The sequence below is a fragment of the Glycine max genome, chromosome 8 (genome assembly GCF_000004515.6).
Source record: "Glycine max cultivar Williams 82 chromosome 8, Glycine_max_v4.0, whole genome shotgun sequence".
NCBI classification, from domain to species: Eukaryota; Viridiplantae; Streptophyta; class Magnoliopsida; order Fabales; family Fabaceae; genus Glycine; species Glycine max.
In genome coordinates, this window is record NC_038244.2 from 21,869,017 (window position 1) to 21,884,816 (window position 15,800).

The 15,800-nt window shown below is 32.8% G+C and overlaps 2 protein-coding genes across 2 annotated transcripts; one reads left to right on the forward strand and one right to left on the reverse strand.

Moving 5' to 3' along the window:
- The first annotated feature begins 3,294 nt into the window (after positions 1–3,294).
- On the forward strand, positions 3,295–6,986 carry LOC100782876 (protein COBRA-like). Its single transcript, NM_001255057.3, has 6 exons — positions 3,295–3,530; positions 4,453–4,532; positions 4,990–5,446; positions 5,689–5,848; positions 5,936–6,213; positions 6,361–6,986. The coding sequence occupies exons 1-6, from the start codon at positions 3,449–3,451 to the stop codon at positions 6,648–6,650; spliced, it is 1,347 nt and encodes a 448-aa protein (NP_001241986.2). The 5' UTR covers positions 3,295–3,448; the 3' UTR covers positions 6,651–6,986.
- A 2,199-nt stretch (positions 6,987–9,185) lies between these two features.
- LOC100783410 (COBRA-like protein 4-like) lies at positions 9,186–11,936 on the reverse strand. The gene is given in 6 exon segments (NM_001255146.2): positions 9,186–9,943; positions 10,030–10,307; positions 10,393–10,540; positions 10,632–11,088; positions 11,599–11,678; positions 11,776–11,936. Coding segments are annotated over 6 exon segments (1,296 nt in total). The 5' UTR covers positions 11,828–11,936; the 3' UTR covers positions 9,186–9,662.
- Positions 11,937–15,800: the final 3,864 nt, after the last annotated feature.

Consider the following 15,800-nt stretch of genomic DNA (forward strand, 5'->3'; position numbering starts at 1 on the left):
GGCAGGGCAATGAGATGGGACAGGAGCAGTTTGACTATTCTCATCCCACCTTGACTAAAGTTACTACTCTGTATTTGCTCAACAATGGATATTACTTAACGAATCCATGTCTCGAAAACATGTTTCCTCTTTATCAAAATACATTGTCACATGTCCTAGAATATCACTGAAAATATTTTCGGCGAACCATTGAGTTTATGAAATTTACTAAAAATTACATTCCTAAAAAATGGCATATGCATAATAGGTATATTTCCAAATCCCAACAACAAAAAATGAAAAACCATATGTATCAAACAAAATAATTAAAAAAAAAAAGCATGTGAAAGACTTTTTAAATGCCCACTCACAACAGCTGGCATTCGTGTTTCTTTTATTCTTACACTGTGACACACAACATGACAAGTTAACGAAAAACAATTCTTACTTCAGACTTCTCTTGGATCATATGTCTAGTTGTATATTTTTCTATGCGAAATGTTAAACATACGAGCTTGCCGGGAGCTGTTTGGTTGCGTTTCATTGTCTTGTGCTTCGGAAAACGATAATAATTAATATTGCATATTATACTACCACAATTTTTAGTTAGAGAGAGAACCTCTAGAAATATATCATTTTACTTTGTTATTTTTTGAGAATATCAACGTAAAAAAGTATAAACTATTAATTTTTAGAAGAAAAAAATTAACACAAAATCTTCACACCCAACAAACACCTTTTAATGAAATTATTCATTAAAATAAATTGCTAATATATTAATAATAAATTCCGCTAAAAAAATACTAATAATAAATTATGAAAAAAATATTGGCAAAGCAATATTTATCTTGAAAATATTATGTATTGAGATCATGAATCACTATTAACATCTACGCGTCTAAAATTATTTTATGTTTTAGAATTTCTTTATTTAATTTTTTTCCTAACAAAAATGTAAAATATATAGCATTTTAACTATTTGGTCGTTAACTGACTATTGATTTATTATTTTTATTTCCAAAACAAGATACACATACTATATATATATATATATATATATATTCTTACTTAAATAGCATTTTTTTAAAATGTTAATTTTTATTTTTTTATAAATATGTTGAGTATGCTATTATTTTTAATTTTAAGTCAAATTAAATATTATTTTCTATCATTGAAAATTATAGTAAAATATTTTAATTTCTATATTTAAATGAGTTTAAATGTTGTGACATATAAGATTGATTGAGTGATTAAGAAGGAAGAAAAGGAGAAAAGAGTTACATATTTAATCATCTCACTAACGAAAATTAACAAACTAATAATTGATATTTATTCATTAAAAAACAAAGAATTTAAATGCTAGTTATATATTGCCTATTTCCCAAAAAAAAAAAAAATCATGTTATAAAGACGAAGTGGTTACATTAGGAGAGTCTAATTCCGTCGGTAAGGTATTATCAGAAGCTGAGTGAGCCCGGTAGTGTCGGAGACCAATTACCTCCTTCCACCGACACAACAAGCTACTCAGGGTTTTGTACACATTTTTTTATCCAACCACGACACGACACGACACGTGTATTATATAGCATTATAGTTCAGAAAACGTCAATTTCTTTAATTTGATAAATAAATATGAAGCAGAACAAATTATGGAAGAGCTGACCGAATGCCACAGGTTGCTTTCATGAATCTTCTGACTTGGTTTGATAATGATGGGGATTAATCAATAGCTGTTTATACTATTAATTAATCTGTTTTCGTCTACTTCTTTTTGTTCCTCTATGCAATTTAAAACGATGAGGAAAACCCCATTTATATGGTAGGTGCAACTAAAGTTTGACTTCCTTTATTAATTTTATTTTTTAATGGAAAGCATTTCAAAAGTACATAAATTTAGGTTTTGAATAAAAAATACTACTAAAAAGTAAAAACGTGTTTACACAAAAAATTGCAATAACACTACTTTACGAGACATTATATGATAAAGCATTTCTTGTATAATGGTAACTTGTTTTGAATAACATTATTGAATAAAATCTGAAAATATCTTGTATCGCTTACTCACATAATAAAAAAAATTATTCAGCTGGCCTTTGGGTAAAGAAAAAAGTGTGTGTTTTTGTGTGAGAGAGATATGAAATAAAAGATAAATTTTAATATAAAATTTAAAATAATTAAGTTGAGATTTATAAACTTATAATTTTTACATAAAAATTTCAATAAAAATAATAATCGCTGAAAATAAAAAGTAAAAATACCTACTAAATGATTGTGAAATTACAAAGGAAAAAACACATTAAAAATTCTCTTTGCATTAAAAAAATGAAGACTCAAATTTATAATGTATGAATTAATTCAACCCTAAAAATACACATTAATTAATAAAGGGCAGGTCCAATGAAAACTACTTTGTGATGTCATCTTACAAGTCTAACTAAATGGGAATTAATTATACTAAAATAGTATAAATATTGGACATTGAGTATGAGTTTTCTCTTCTAGAAAAAAAAAAAAACCCTTGTTCTTTACTACGTCCATAAAATTAAGTAGGTTCTTCGAGTTTTCGAAACTAATTCTTGTTTTCCAATTGAATGTATGAATGTAATAAGATTCATTTCATTAAGAAACGCAAGGGGAACAGGAGAATAGACATACCGGTGAGGAAAGTCAAAAGTGATAAACCACATGGCAAGTTATATTATATGTTGGGAACTACTTTATAATTCATTGTACTACATTTTTATCACTTGAGTTCAAAGAAACAATGCAAATAATTTTTTTAGTTAATTTGATGCAAACAAAAATGATTTTAATTTCAACACATTATAAATATAAAAACTTTTACATTATCAACTCATTAAAAATTAAGAAAATTAATAATCATATCATACATTACAACTTTCACTATTATATAATTTTTTATTTTTCACCTGCATCCTCCTTAAATCTTATTCAACATATGATGGATTTATTATTTACGCAAATTTATGTGATAGGATGGTTCTATCATACGACTAATCATGTACCACTTTTATCATAACTTTTGCTGAGTATTAACTGATTCTTTTGTCATTATCTTGCAGGCAGAATCCATTACTACCATTTTGCTTTACACAACAATATTTAATTTTTTGTAAAAGTGAATGAGTTTATCATAAAAAAAATTGCAAGGAAAAACAATATTTTATGTATATATAAAAAAAAGCAATATATAGTTGTACTCTTTTTTTTTTCCTCACAGAACACCGCCAATAATGAGTTTAGGTACGTGCATAAGTGCATATATACCTTTCTTAAACAGATGATGAGCCAACTGGGACAAACCAGACACTCAGTTTCTGCCTCTTATTTTTTTTTTCCTCACTTTCTCTCTCTACTTTTTCTCTTTATTTCTAGTCTTCTCTGTCTATCATAGATCTTGAACTATCCTGGCAAGAACTCAGAGCACTAACATCTTGCAGCCACAAAAATGGGCTTCTTTCTGTTACCAAAAGCAACTCCTTGCATTTTGTTCTTGGCTCTGCTGTCTTGTACTTGCTTTACTTCTACAGGTTCACCTCATTACTATTTTTTTTTCCTTTTTTTTCCTTGTTTATGTCTTGAAAAGTTGAAATTTTGATTGGTTATGCGGTTTTTTGTTTGAGGGGCTGTTCAGTTTTCGTTAGATGCTCTACTGTTTCCATTTTCTGCGGTATTCATTCTATACTGCGTGGACCTTACGCCCTGTTGTTGGCTTTTGAAATGAAGGCTTGTGAAAGATGGAACCTTTGTTCTTCGAATTTGATAAAGAAAGTGGGTTTTGTCCGAATGTGGAAACTTTTTTTTTTTTATCATTTGTTAGCTTCTGGTGGGTAATCTTGTTGGTACGAATTATTTAAGTGGAAAATATGCCGTTTAACTTGTTTTGTTGCTGTAAAGATTTAGATTTTTAACAAATGAATAAATGAAAATTGTTTTCTGACTATTATTCTTTTAGTAAGTATTGATTTTGTATTTGAATTTTCGTTGAGTCAAGTGAGAAGTAATTTTCTGTCCCCTTTTGGAGTTTGGAATATGTTTTAAGTTTAAATTATGATTGCTAACACGGAATTTGTGCCTAAGAACTCCTGTAATTGGGAAAACCGTGCACGAGTTGGCGATCACTGATGGTGATCAGTTTTGGCTGTAAATGGAAGGAGGTTATTAGATATCTTTGGTGTAAAGAATGGAGTCATGAATCATACATGCTATAAGAATTAAATATCTAAAAATGAAGAACTATATATAGCTTCACCAGCCCCTTGACTTAAACAATATGTTTGCTTGTTTGCTTTACTTTTCTGTGACTATTTAAGCAAGTCTAGCAATTGTGTCTGTATCATAATTTCTATTGTGTGTATCATTATATGAATATTTCGAGGCTCAATATTTACTTTGCTTCTTTCCTTTCTGTTTACTTAATTTCCACTGTTTAATTGTCTGTTTATGTTTCAGATGCTTATGATCCACTCGACCCAAATGGGAATATCACAATCAAATGGGATATTATAAGTTGGACCCCAGATGGATATGTGGTAAGTATAGTTTTTTTACAATATCACCTATTAATTTGAGAAGCAAACCATCTGTTGTGCATTATGCATGGTGTTGAAATGTTTTTTGTTCCTTTTCTTTCCATTGGTTGCTCACATCTTTTGTGATGAATCTGCAAGTTCATGTCAGCTTCATCTCATGTCATCTATCAATTCTTACTTGGATTATGCAATGACCTTAACGTTTTGAAAAACCAAAATCATTTCATTCCAATTAGAAATGTGACTATTTAATTTCACTTCTGAGCTGCATTACAACAATTTTTTTGGTTTGTATTTACTATTTACTATTGAAATTTCTAAATCATTGAATAAGGTCAATAAACTCAAGTTTACATATGAATTTATTTAATTCAGTGGCTATAGCCCTTTAAAGTGACTTTAGCTTAGTTTTAATCCATTAGTTATTTAGATATCTAAGAAACAATTGAATATACAGGCTGTTGTTACGATGAACAACTTCCAACAATATCGTCATATCGCTTCACCTGGCTGGTCAATGGGATGGACATGGGCAAAAAAGGAGGTAATATGGAGCATGATGGGAGGGCAGACCACTGAACAAGGGGATTGTTCAAAATTTAAGGGAGGCATTCCACATTGCTGTAAGAAAGATCCGACGGTTGTAGATTTGCTACCTGGAACACCTTACAATCAACAAATTGCAAATTGCTGCAAAGGTGGGGTGCTCAGTTCATGGGTGCAGGATCCAACCAATGCAGTTTCCTCATTTCAAGTCAGTGTTGGTAGAGCTGGAACCACAAATAGAACTGTCAAAGTCCCAAAAAACTTCACCTTGAAAGCACCAGGACCAGGTTATACTTGTGGGCCAGCTAAGATTGTGGCACCCACTAAATTCATTACTTCAGACAAAAGGAGAGTGACCCAAGCACTGAGTAAGTTATAGGACTTTTTATGTCATTTTCACAGATCTCAATATGATTAGCTATTTTTCTCCTGCCTCCGACCAACCTCAAACTCTTCTTTTAACAAGGTTTTGTTGGTAACAAAATCCGGGAATCATGTTGCTAATTCTCTGCTTAAATTTAAAACAATTGAAGTTTACAGTTGGTATTAGTAACTATCAGAAAATTCTGGCAATTTACTATATCCATAACATCACTCTTGTTTATTGCAGTGACATGGAATGTGACATGCACATACTCACAATTTCTGGCTCAAAAAACTCCCTCTTGTTGTGTCTCACTTTCATCTTTCTATAATGATACCCTTGTTCCCTGCCTAACATGTGCATGTGGCTGCCAAAGTAACTCATCTCAGTCAGGGACTTGTGTAGAGTAGGTTTCCACCACTCAGTGTACTGTGAATTCCTTCTAGCTACTAAGTTGTGCACTCATATATTTCCTTTCTGTGTGGTTACACAGTCCAGATACACCACATTTGGCATCAGTTGTTGCTGGCTCTGGGAAGAATAACTTTTCACCTTTGGTTCAATGTACTCATCATATGTGCCCAGTCAGTATCCACTGGCATGTTAAGCTTAACTACAAGGAGTACTGGCGTGTGAAGGTTACTATTACTAATTATAATTACAGGATGAATTATTCTGAATGGAACATGGTTGTTCAACATCCAAACTTTGACAATCTGACTCAACTGTTCAGTTTCAACTACAAGTCATTGACTCCTTATGGTTCAATAAGTAAGTGCGATCTCAACTTGTTTCAGTTTCTGGAGTTAAAAATTTTCTTAAATACTGTGAAAATGTTATCTTAATTCTTCATAAAACATTTTACTCTTATTTTCATAAACGAGAAGGTAATTACTGATCTTAAGTTGCTTTTAACAGATGATACTGCAATGCTGTGGGGAGTTAAGTTCTATAATGATTTTCTAAACCAAGCTGGCCCTAATGGCAATGTTCAATCAGAGCTACTCTTCCGAAAGGATAAAGCAACTTTTACTTTTGATAAGGGTTGGGCTTTTCCTCGAAGGATCTACTTCAACGGTGACAACTGTGTAATGCCACCACCTGATGCTTATCCGTGGTTACCGAATGCTGGTGCTAGGCAAGAGGTTTCCTTGTTTGCTTTAGTGATAGCATCTTTGGTAGCCTTGGTATTTTATGCACCCGCATAAGTTTCAATCTGTGGTGTACAGTTAGGCTTGTAATAGAAAATTTTCAGTCAGACAGTTTTGACTCATCTTTGATGTCAATTTGGTATTTGAAGCATATGGGAGGATGACATCCAAGATTAGGTCACGTGTCCTATGATTTGTTACAGAGGATTCACATTGGTGGTAGAATTTGCTATTGTTGTGTTTGTTGTAATTCAATGACGTATGTATCATTATTATAATTGTAAACTGTAATTATAATAACTATACAGAGCAAGATGTCACACGAAAATATGGACTTGATGGATCATATGTGGATTTGAAATGATAATGGTCTTTTTACTTGCAGTTTCCTACATGGAATAAGAATGTTCTATGTATTATGCTCAATATGGTCTAAGAGAAACTGAATAAGAGGGAAATGCGGGTATCCATTACAGTATTACAATATAAACATTTACACATGATTTAGACAAAATCATTGCTGGGAATTATTTTCAGTTATTCACTATTTATTGGACATTTTAGTGTAATTGATCTCTTTATTATGTTAAAATAAGAGTGCACGCTTGTTTTAATGTAATAACGAGATGTTTGGTTTAGGCAAATGTTGGAAGTTACATGAAAGTTACTAAAACTTCCATCAACGGTTGGAAGTTACATGGAAGTTACTAAAACTTCCATCAACTGCAATTTTTAAAGAAATAACTTTCATCAACCGCCAAAAACCACCTTTTCTTTGATCATAAATAATCATTCTGGTTCAGAAAGCATAACGGGTGACAAAACATACAAGACCAAAACAAAACTCTTGAATTATAATCTTCTGATTTTATCCGATTGAACAATTTTGATTGAACCCCGAAATTTGATTCAATCTGAAAGTGTTATACACGACTTCAGATTTATCCAGTATCATCTCGATTTTCAAATTAACCAACAAAAGATTGAATCAAATCTTTCGAGATGACGAACGATAGTTCGAAGATGACAAGCAAGTTTGCGAAGTTGGACAAGTTTGAAGGGCAGGATTTCAGAAGATGACAGAAGAAGATGCACTTTCTCTTGACAACATTGAATGTGGTGTATGTGCTGAGTACACCTATGCCGGTGTATATGGAAGACGAAATTCTGGATCAAACAAGGAAGCGTTCGAAATGGGAGAACGACGATTACATTTGTCGTGGACACATTTTGAACGGTATGTCTGACTCTCTCTTTGATATTTATCAAAATGTTGAGTCTTCTAAGGAATTATGGGACTCTCTTGAATCCAAGTATATGGCAGAAGATGCCTCAAGTAACAAATTCTTAGTTAGTAATTTCTTTAATTACAAAATGATTGATTCGAGGCCTGTTATGGAACAATATAATGAACTGCTGCGGATTTTGGGTCAGTTTACTCAACATGATTTGAAAATGGATGAATCCATTGCAGTTTCATCTATAATTGATAAACTGCCTTCTTCTTGGAAAGATTTCAAGCATACCTTGAAACATAAGAAGGAAGAGTTGACTCTGGTTCAACTCGGTAGTCATTTCATGATTGAGGAGTCGCTGAGGGCTCAGGAAATTGACAAAGTCAATGATAAAAACGTAGCAGGTTCCTCTTCCGTTAATATGGTAGAGGAAAGTGGAACAGTTAAGCAAAATTACAATGCTAAAGGTAACAAACGAAAATTTCAAGGAAATAAGAACAAAGGTCCAAACAAACAGACAAAATTGTCATGTTGAAAGTGTGGGAAACCTGGTCATTTAAAGAGGGATTGCCGGGTGTTCAAAGGAAAGAACAAGGCTGGTCCAAGTGGGTCTAATGATCCTGAAAAGCAACAAGGTCAGATTGTAGTGAATAATTTTAATTCGAATACGAATTCAAATTATGTATCACTAATATCTGATGCATTCTATGTGCAGGATGATGATGTTGCTTGGTGGTTTGATTCGGGAGCAACAAGCCATGTGTGCAAAGATCGTCGTTGGTTCAAGGAATTTAGACCAATCGATGATGGCTCTATTGTGAAGATGGACAATGTTGCAACTAAACCAATCCTAGGATTAGGTTGTGTGAATTTAGTTTTTACTTCCGGAAAAAGTTTGTATTTGGATAATGTCTTATTTGTACCTGGTATTCGTAAGAACTTATTGTCTGGTATGGTTTTAAATAATTGTGGTTTCAAGCAAGTACTTGAAAGTGACAAGTACATATTGTCAAGACATGGTTCGTTTGTTGGATTTGGTTATCGTTGTAATGGAATGTTTAAATTAAACATTGATGTTCCTTTTGTTCATGAATCTGTTTGTATGGCCTCGTGTAGTTCTATAACTAATATGACAAAATCAGAAATTTGGCATGCTAGATTAGGACATGTTCATTACAAAAGATTAAAAGATATGTTAAAAACAAGTATGATTCCTCCTTTTGATATGAACATTGAAAAATGCAAAACTTGCATGTTGACCAAGATCACTAGGAAACCTTTTAAGGATGTTAAAAGTGAGACTAAAGTCTTAGACCTTATTCATAGTGATTTGTGTGATTTGCATGCTACTCCATCATTAGGTCATAAAAAATATCTTGTTACTTTTATTGATGATGCATCAAGGTATTGTTATGTATATTTATTAAATACAAAAGATGAAGCTCTTGATAAATTTAAAATTTATAAGAAAGAGGTAGAACTTCATCAAAATGGGCTAATCAAAACTCTTCGTACGAATAGGGGAGGTGAGTATTATGATCCGGTTTATTTTCAATCTACTGGAATAATACATCAAATTACAGCTCCCTATACACCACAACACACACATATAACTTCAGATTTATCCAGTATCATCTCGATTTTCAAATTAACCAACACTATTCAGCATCTGATAAGCACTTGTGAATCACAACACACACATTCATGAGTCGGGCTTGGTTTTTTTCAAGCAATTCCGTAAGATTCTTCATACCTGATGTACGTTGTGGTGTGTGTAGGAAAACTTGGCTTCAAAATTTCACAGAAAATAATTGTATCTCGCCTACATACTATTTCACCAAACAGTTATCATGACAAGCATTGTCAAAACGAATGCTGGGAAGTTTAATAGGTTCACAGGGGCAGAATTAGGGAGGATTGGGTAGCTATCAGGTGGTGGAAGCATGCATTCCTCACCATTAAAGTAGACCTTGCGAGGAAATGCCCACCCCTGCTTGAATGTGAATGTATCCTGGTTCTTCTGAAGAAGAATTTCTGATTGAACATTCCCAGTTGGTCCAGCTTCCATTAAGAGATCATTAAAGTATTTCATGCCATAGAACATACCAGTGTCATCTGCAGAGAATACAATTGAGAACTCATTCTTAAGGGTTATATTGACTTATAGAACACACTTAAAAGATTTATTAGTTGGCACTCACTTATGGACTCATAGGGAAGTAAAGGCTTGTAATCAAAGCTGAAAACTTGGGTGACATTGTTAAGATTTGGATGCTGAACAGCAAGAGTCCAGAGGGAGTAATTCATCCTGTAGTTGAAATTTGTCACGGCAACCTTGACTCGCCAATAGTCCTTATAGTTGAGCTTCACGTGCCAGTGTACCCTTATTGGGCACATATGATGAGTGCATTGTAGCAATGGTTCATTGTCTTTCTTTGGAGTGTGAATCCCCACCATGTTGATACGTTTAGAGTTACTCCTGCATACCATACCAACATGTGAGAGAATGATTCTAGTCGTTAGATATTAAGAGGCTATTAACTATTTGGAATATCAGACTTTACTTGACACAGTTCCTCTTGTTCTGGCAGCCACAGGCACAAGTGGGGCAAGGGGTAATGGTCTCATTGTAGAAGGATGACAAAGATACACAGCAACCCGGGTTCTTTCTAGCCAGAAATTGTGAGTATGTGCAAGTAACATTCCATGTCACTGCATGACATCATAAAGCAAATGAAAACTAAGAGAATTGTTGAATGGAAGTTGGGGAAGGAAATTGATGTCACAAAGTTAAAGAAATTACTTAGTGCTTGAGTCTTGCGGCGCTTGTCAGGTGTAAGGAAAACGGTGGAAGGAACAACCTTGGCAGGGCCACAAGTGTAGCCTGGTCCTGGACCCAAGAGAGTGAAGTTCTTGGGGAGTTTAACTGTCTTGTTTGAAGTACCAGCTAACCCAATACTCACTTGGAAGGATGAAACTGCTGATGAAGGGTCTTGGCCCCATGCTGCCACCACTCCACCCTTGCAACAGTTTGAGAATTGCTGGTTGTAAGGCACACCAGGGAGCAAGTCTACAACTGTGGGAGTTTTCTTGCAGCAGTGAGGTACATTGCCTTTGAACTTAGAACAGTCTCCTTGTTCAGTGGTTTGAGCTCCTACCATGGACCATATAACTTCCTTCTTTGCCCATGTCCATCCCAAGGTCCATCCAGGATTCATGATGTGCCGAAACATTTGGAAATTGCTCATTGTTACCACGGCCTGGTAAAAAATGCAATACACAGAAACAGATGCTTTCATTACACGAAAGGTTACTCTTCAATTTAGTTACATCCATTTTACTCGCTTTGCAATAAACTGCAATGCTAGTTTACTATACTATGTGTTTGGATACACGTTGACAAAAATGATCTTGGTTAAAACTGATTTTGAAGTGATATGATTTATGTTTGGATATTTTTATTATAAAAGCAAGTTAGTAATAAAACTCACTATAAAATTGTTGATATAACATAAAAGCTACCTAAAGTTGCTTCAACCCAAAATCATTTCTTTAACATGGAACCAAACATGAAAATTTACATAAAACTACATTAACTGTAGTATTTCAACATAATTCTAAAGAATCTAATTTAATGTGAAACCAAACACTGCCTTAGTATTTTAATTTGATCTGTCAATACACCCTTGACAACTAGGTCTAGCTATTTCTAGGGATTTTGTGTGGCCTAGAAATACAAAACAAATAACAATGAAGTTTGTATTACTTACTACATAGCCATCTGGTGTCCATGACACAACATCCCATTTGATCGTTATGTTTCCATTTGGATCCAAAGGATCATACGCAGCTATAACCAGAAAACATCGACAAATCAGTTGGATGTCTGGGTGGAATGTAAGTGAAAGTGAAGCAAAATCCACAAACAGGGTAAGTTGTTAACTCACCAGCATAAGAAAATAGCACAATAACACATACAGCTGATATGACAAGCCTCATTCCCTCAATGTTGTTGTGCCTTTGGTGTTATCAACTATGTTAAGCTGATAACTGGTGCCAAGAGTTAGCAACTTTCTTTCAGTGAGAATTGTAGTTTCTTCACCTCAATGCTATGGAATTGGATGTGTAGTAATGTAGAAAAAGAGCCTTAAGGGGATTTCTTTGGGGTTCAAGTGATGGCTCACCTAATGGTTGTTAGGTACCTTCACATTTATATTTCTATCATTGTCTCACCCATGAGATTTCCTTTTGAACTTCCCATATCTTAAAGCAACGGCCACTGACCATAGAATAGGCGGGAGATACATATATGAGTGAACATAACACGTCAAAGGCAGTGTTTGAAGGTGTATTTGTCTCTGATGGCTTAGCCTCACCATACTGTGAAGTTACCATTGTACCCCTTATTCCGTACAGACAAATTCCTTCACAAAAATATATATCACAGTGTAAAAGAAAATATTATAGGTTTGTCCGAATTAAACAAGCCTAAGGTGATTCTATATTTAACAAGTTTACTCCAGCAGACGAAGTATATAACTGATACTCAAAAGGGTCATTTTCTCCCTTTCCTTTTTACCTTTTTTATTAGTCTAATCTAGCTATATGTATTGCTAGTATAAAATATTTTCATTCAAGCATCCAGTACGTGAATATGATGATGTGGTGATATAGTGATTCTTATTAGACGTCTGTATAAAAAAGTTTTACATTGATGGTGCATATTTTTATTTTTATTTTTGCCTCTAGGAACTTCCTATTTCTTTGAACTTTTTTCTTTTACTAAGAATGATAGGAACACAACAAGGGTTGAACAAGTGAGATATGAGATGAAATCAAAACTTGGTATTATGGTCCTCTTTTGTTTACAACTTCATCATAGTATTAGGTAACATATGTCACTTCTCTAGACCTTGCCAACTAATTTTGTGAACTTGCTCTTTATGGTCTTGCTTTTGTCACCACGTTGAGTCAGAGACATGAGTTTGAAGCAAGCAAGCTAAGTAGGGACTAGGTAGTGAGTTCCTTTCTAATCAAAAGGACACTCTAGCTGCTGCATGCATCTTCATAAAACCTTGGTTGCTTCAATCCTTTAACAGCAAAATTTCTCAGTTAGATACTAATTTGGTGACTTTTGCCCCATTGGCCTATTACCCTCAAGACTTGATCATGAATCGTTTCGTATGCAAATTATCTGTTTTTTCGCCCCCATAATAATACAAAACTAATACGAGCTTTGTATCGAAAGCCGACATGGTTGTTAGCAACGTTACTCAACCCTATAGGTGCAACATATTATAAATTCTGAATGAATATAATCAAATTCTAAATTATAAACAAATAAATATTATAAATTCATCGTATGAATACGTTATCAAATAGAGTTTGACGTGAATTTGGTACGTTAAATTTTAGATTAGGGGAAATTTACCCCCATAAAAGGGTCCTTAGGCTGACCAAATCAATACCCCATTAGCCTGGAAAAATGTATTACTAATATTTCTCATTACTAAAATTACATTCCAGGATTAGGTGCTGGAATTAATTAAGGAGGTGCAGGAAGTAATTGTCTGATTTCATTTGGTTTTATTATTTTTGTTGGGACAAGTCACTTCTACTCTTTCCTTGCCGTTTCTTCTTCTCGTTCTTCTTCTTCCTTAGTTCATGCGCCTTCCTTGCTGCTTCTTCTTCGTGGTTTTCTTCTTCCTTCGTTCCTGCTCCATCGTTGTTGCTTCTTCTTTGTTCTTGTTCTTCATTGCTTCCATTCGCGCTCCGTTCATTGACGCATTTTCCTTCTACTTCGAGGTAAGTTATTCCATTTATCATTTTCAATTTGTTTGTGCATAGTTTTGTTTGAATGATGGAATTTTGATTGTTGGCTGTCGACGATGGTAGCGTCAAAATGGGATTTTTTGCGAACAAAAAGTTATACGGATTGACAATCCATAATCTGTATGACCCATACGGATTGTCAATCCCTATGATTTTTTTTTATTCTAAATTTATTTTCTAATTTATTTTTTATTGAAAATTTATTTTCTGATTTTTTTAATTGTAAATTTATTTTCTGATTTATTTTTTAATTTTTTTTGTAATGTAATTTTTTTTTGTATATTAGCAATAGTTTTAGCAATTTTATAACTATTGATTTGGTGATATTATTTTATAGTGGTATAAAAACAATACAAAAAAATTAGTTTAGTAATTAGATTGGTAAAAAAAGTTATAATAAATAATATTAAATCTGTTTAACTTTTAAAAAATATTGAAACTAATATTTAAAAGATATTAAATATTTTAGTTATAAAAAATATTGAAACCAAAGTTTAAAGTAATTTAAATTTTTTACTTTTAAAAAATATGAAAACTAATATTAAAAAGATATTTAATTTTTTAGTTTCAAAAGATATTGAAACAAAAAGTTAAAATAAATTAAATATTGCAATTTAGTTCTAAAAAATGGTTGAAACCAGAATTTAAAATATATTAAAATTTTTAATTAGTTTTAAAAAAATTTTGAAACCAAAATTTAAAATATATTAAAAATGTTATTTAGTTTTAAAAAATTGTTGAAACTAAAATTTAAAATATATTAAAAATTGTTAATTAGGTTTAAAAAACATTTGAAACCAAAATTTAAAATATATTAAACTTGATAGTTAGTTTTAAAAAAAATTGAAACCAAAGTTTAAAATATATTAAAATTTTTAATTAGTTTTAAAAAATTGTTGAAACCAAAATTTAAAATATATTAAAATTGTTAGTTAGTTTTAAAAAATTGTTGAAACTAAAATTTAAAATATATTAAAATTGTTAGTTTTAAAAAATTGTTGAAATAAAAAATTTAAAATATATTAAAATTGTTAGTTAGTTTTATAAAATGATTGGAACCAAAATTTAAAATATTTTAAAATTTTGTTAGCTAGTTTTAAAAAATGATTGAAAGCAAAATTTAAAATATATTAAAATTGTTAGTTAGTTTTATAAAATGATTGAAACCAAATTTTAAAATATTTTAAAATTGTTAGTTAATTTTAAAAAATTATTGAAACCAAGTTTTAAAATATATAAAATTTTTTAGTTTTATAAAATGATTGAAAGCAAAATTTAAAATATTTTAAAATTGTTAGTTTTAAAAAATATTGTGCAGATAATGGTTAGAACTAGAGGTTTCAGACGGGCTTTAGGCCGAACAATAAGAAAAGCACTAGGGAGGAGAGAGGCTTGTGACGATGATAATGATGCCCCTCCCCCCCAGTGACGAAGGCCTATCGCATCTGTTCGTAGGCAATGACAATAGGCACGTGTTGTTGAGGATCCTTCTACGGCCGTGGAGGAATTAAACGAAGCACAACAACAACCACCTGTTGAAGAAGGTGTTACTGATGTTGAGGGGTTTTCAGGTGGATCCCATGACACATCAGTCTTGGGATATTTTGAAAATCACATTGCTTTGAGAGTATGAAATGGAGAGGTATGTAAATCTTAAAAAACATAAAGCACGTAGCTTAGAACTTATTATTTTTTTGTTACATGATCAATATTATTGTTTGTAGGAGCGCCCTGAGCTGAAGCTATCTTCCCATGGAAGGAAGATGGCTATGTTCGGCAGGCTTGCTCCAGAGATTGAAGGCCTTGTGGCTGCCATAAGACTAGGTCCTTTGATTGCATGTTTCCTAGATATGGGCGATCGATGACTTATGTCTGCTTTTGTGGAACGCTGACATAAGGAAACTAGTAGTTTCCATTTGCCTGTAGGAGAGGTGACTAACACCTTGGATGACGTGGCGTTGTTGTTGCATTTGTCGATCGTAGGGGCATTCATAGCTTCGAGCAACTTCATGTCAATGACATTGTCGATATGTTGGTGGAATTACCCGAGGCCAGCGCTGTAGAGGCAAGAGCTGAAACGATTCAATGTCATGGCTCTTATGTTCGACTGTCCTGGCTACGAGACGTGTATCAGATGAAA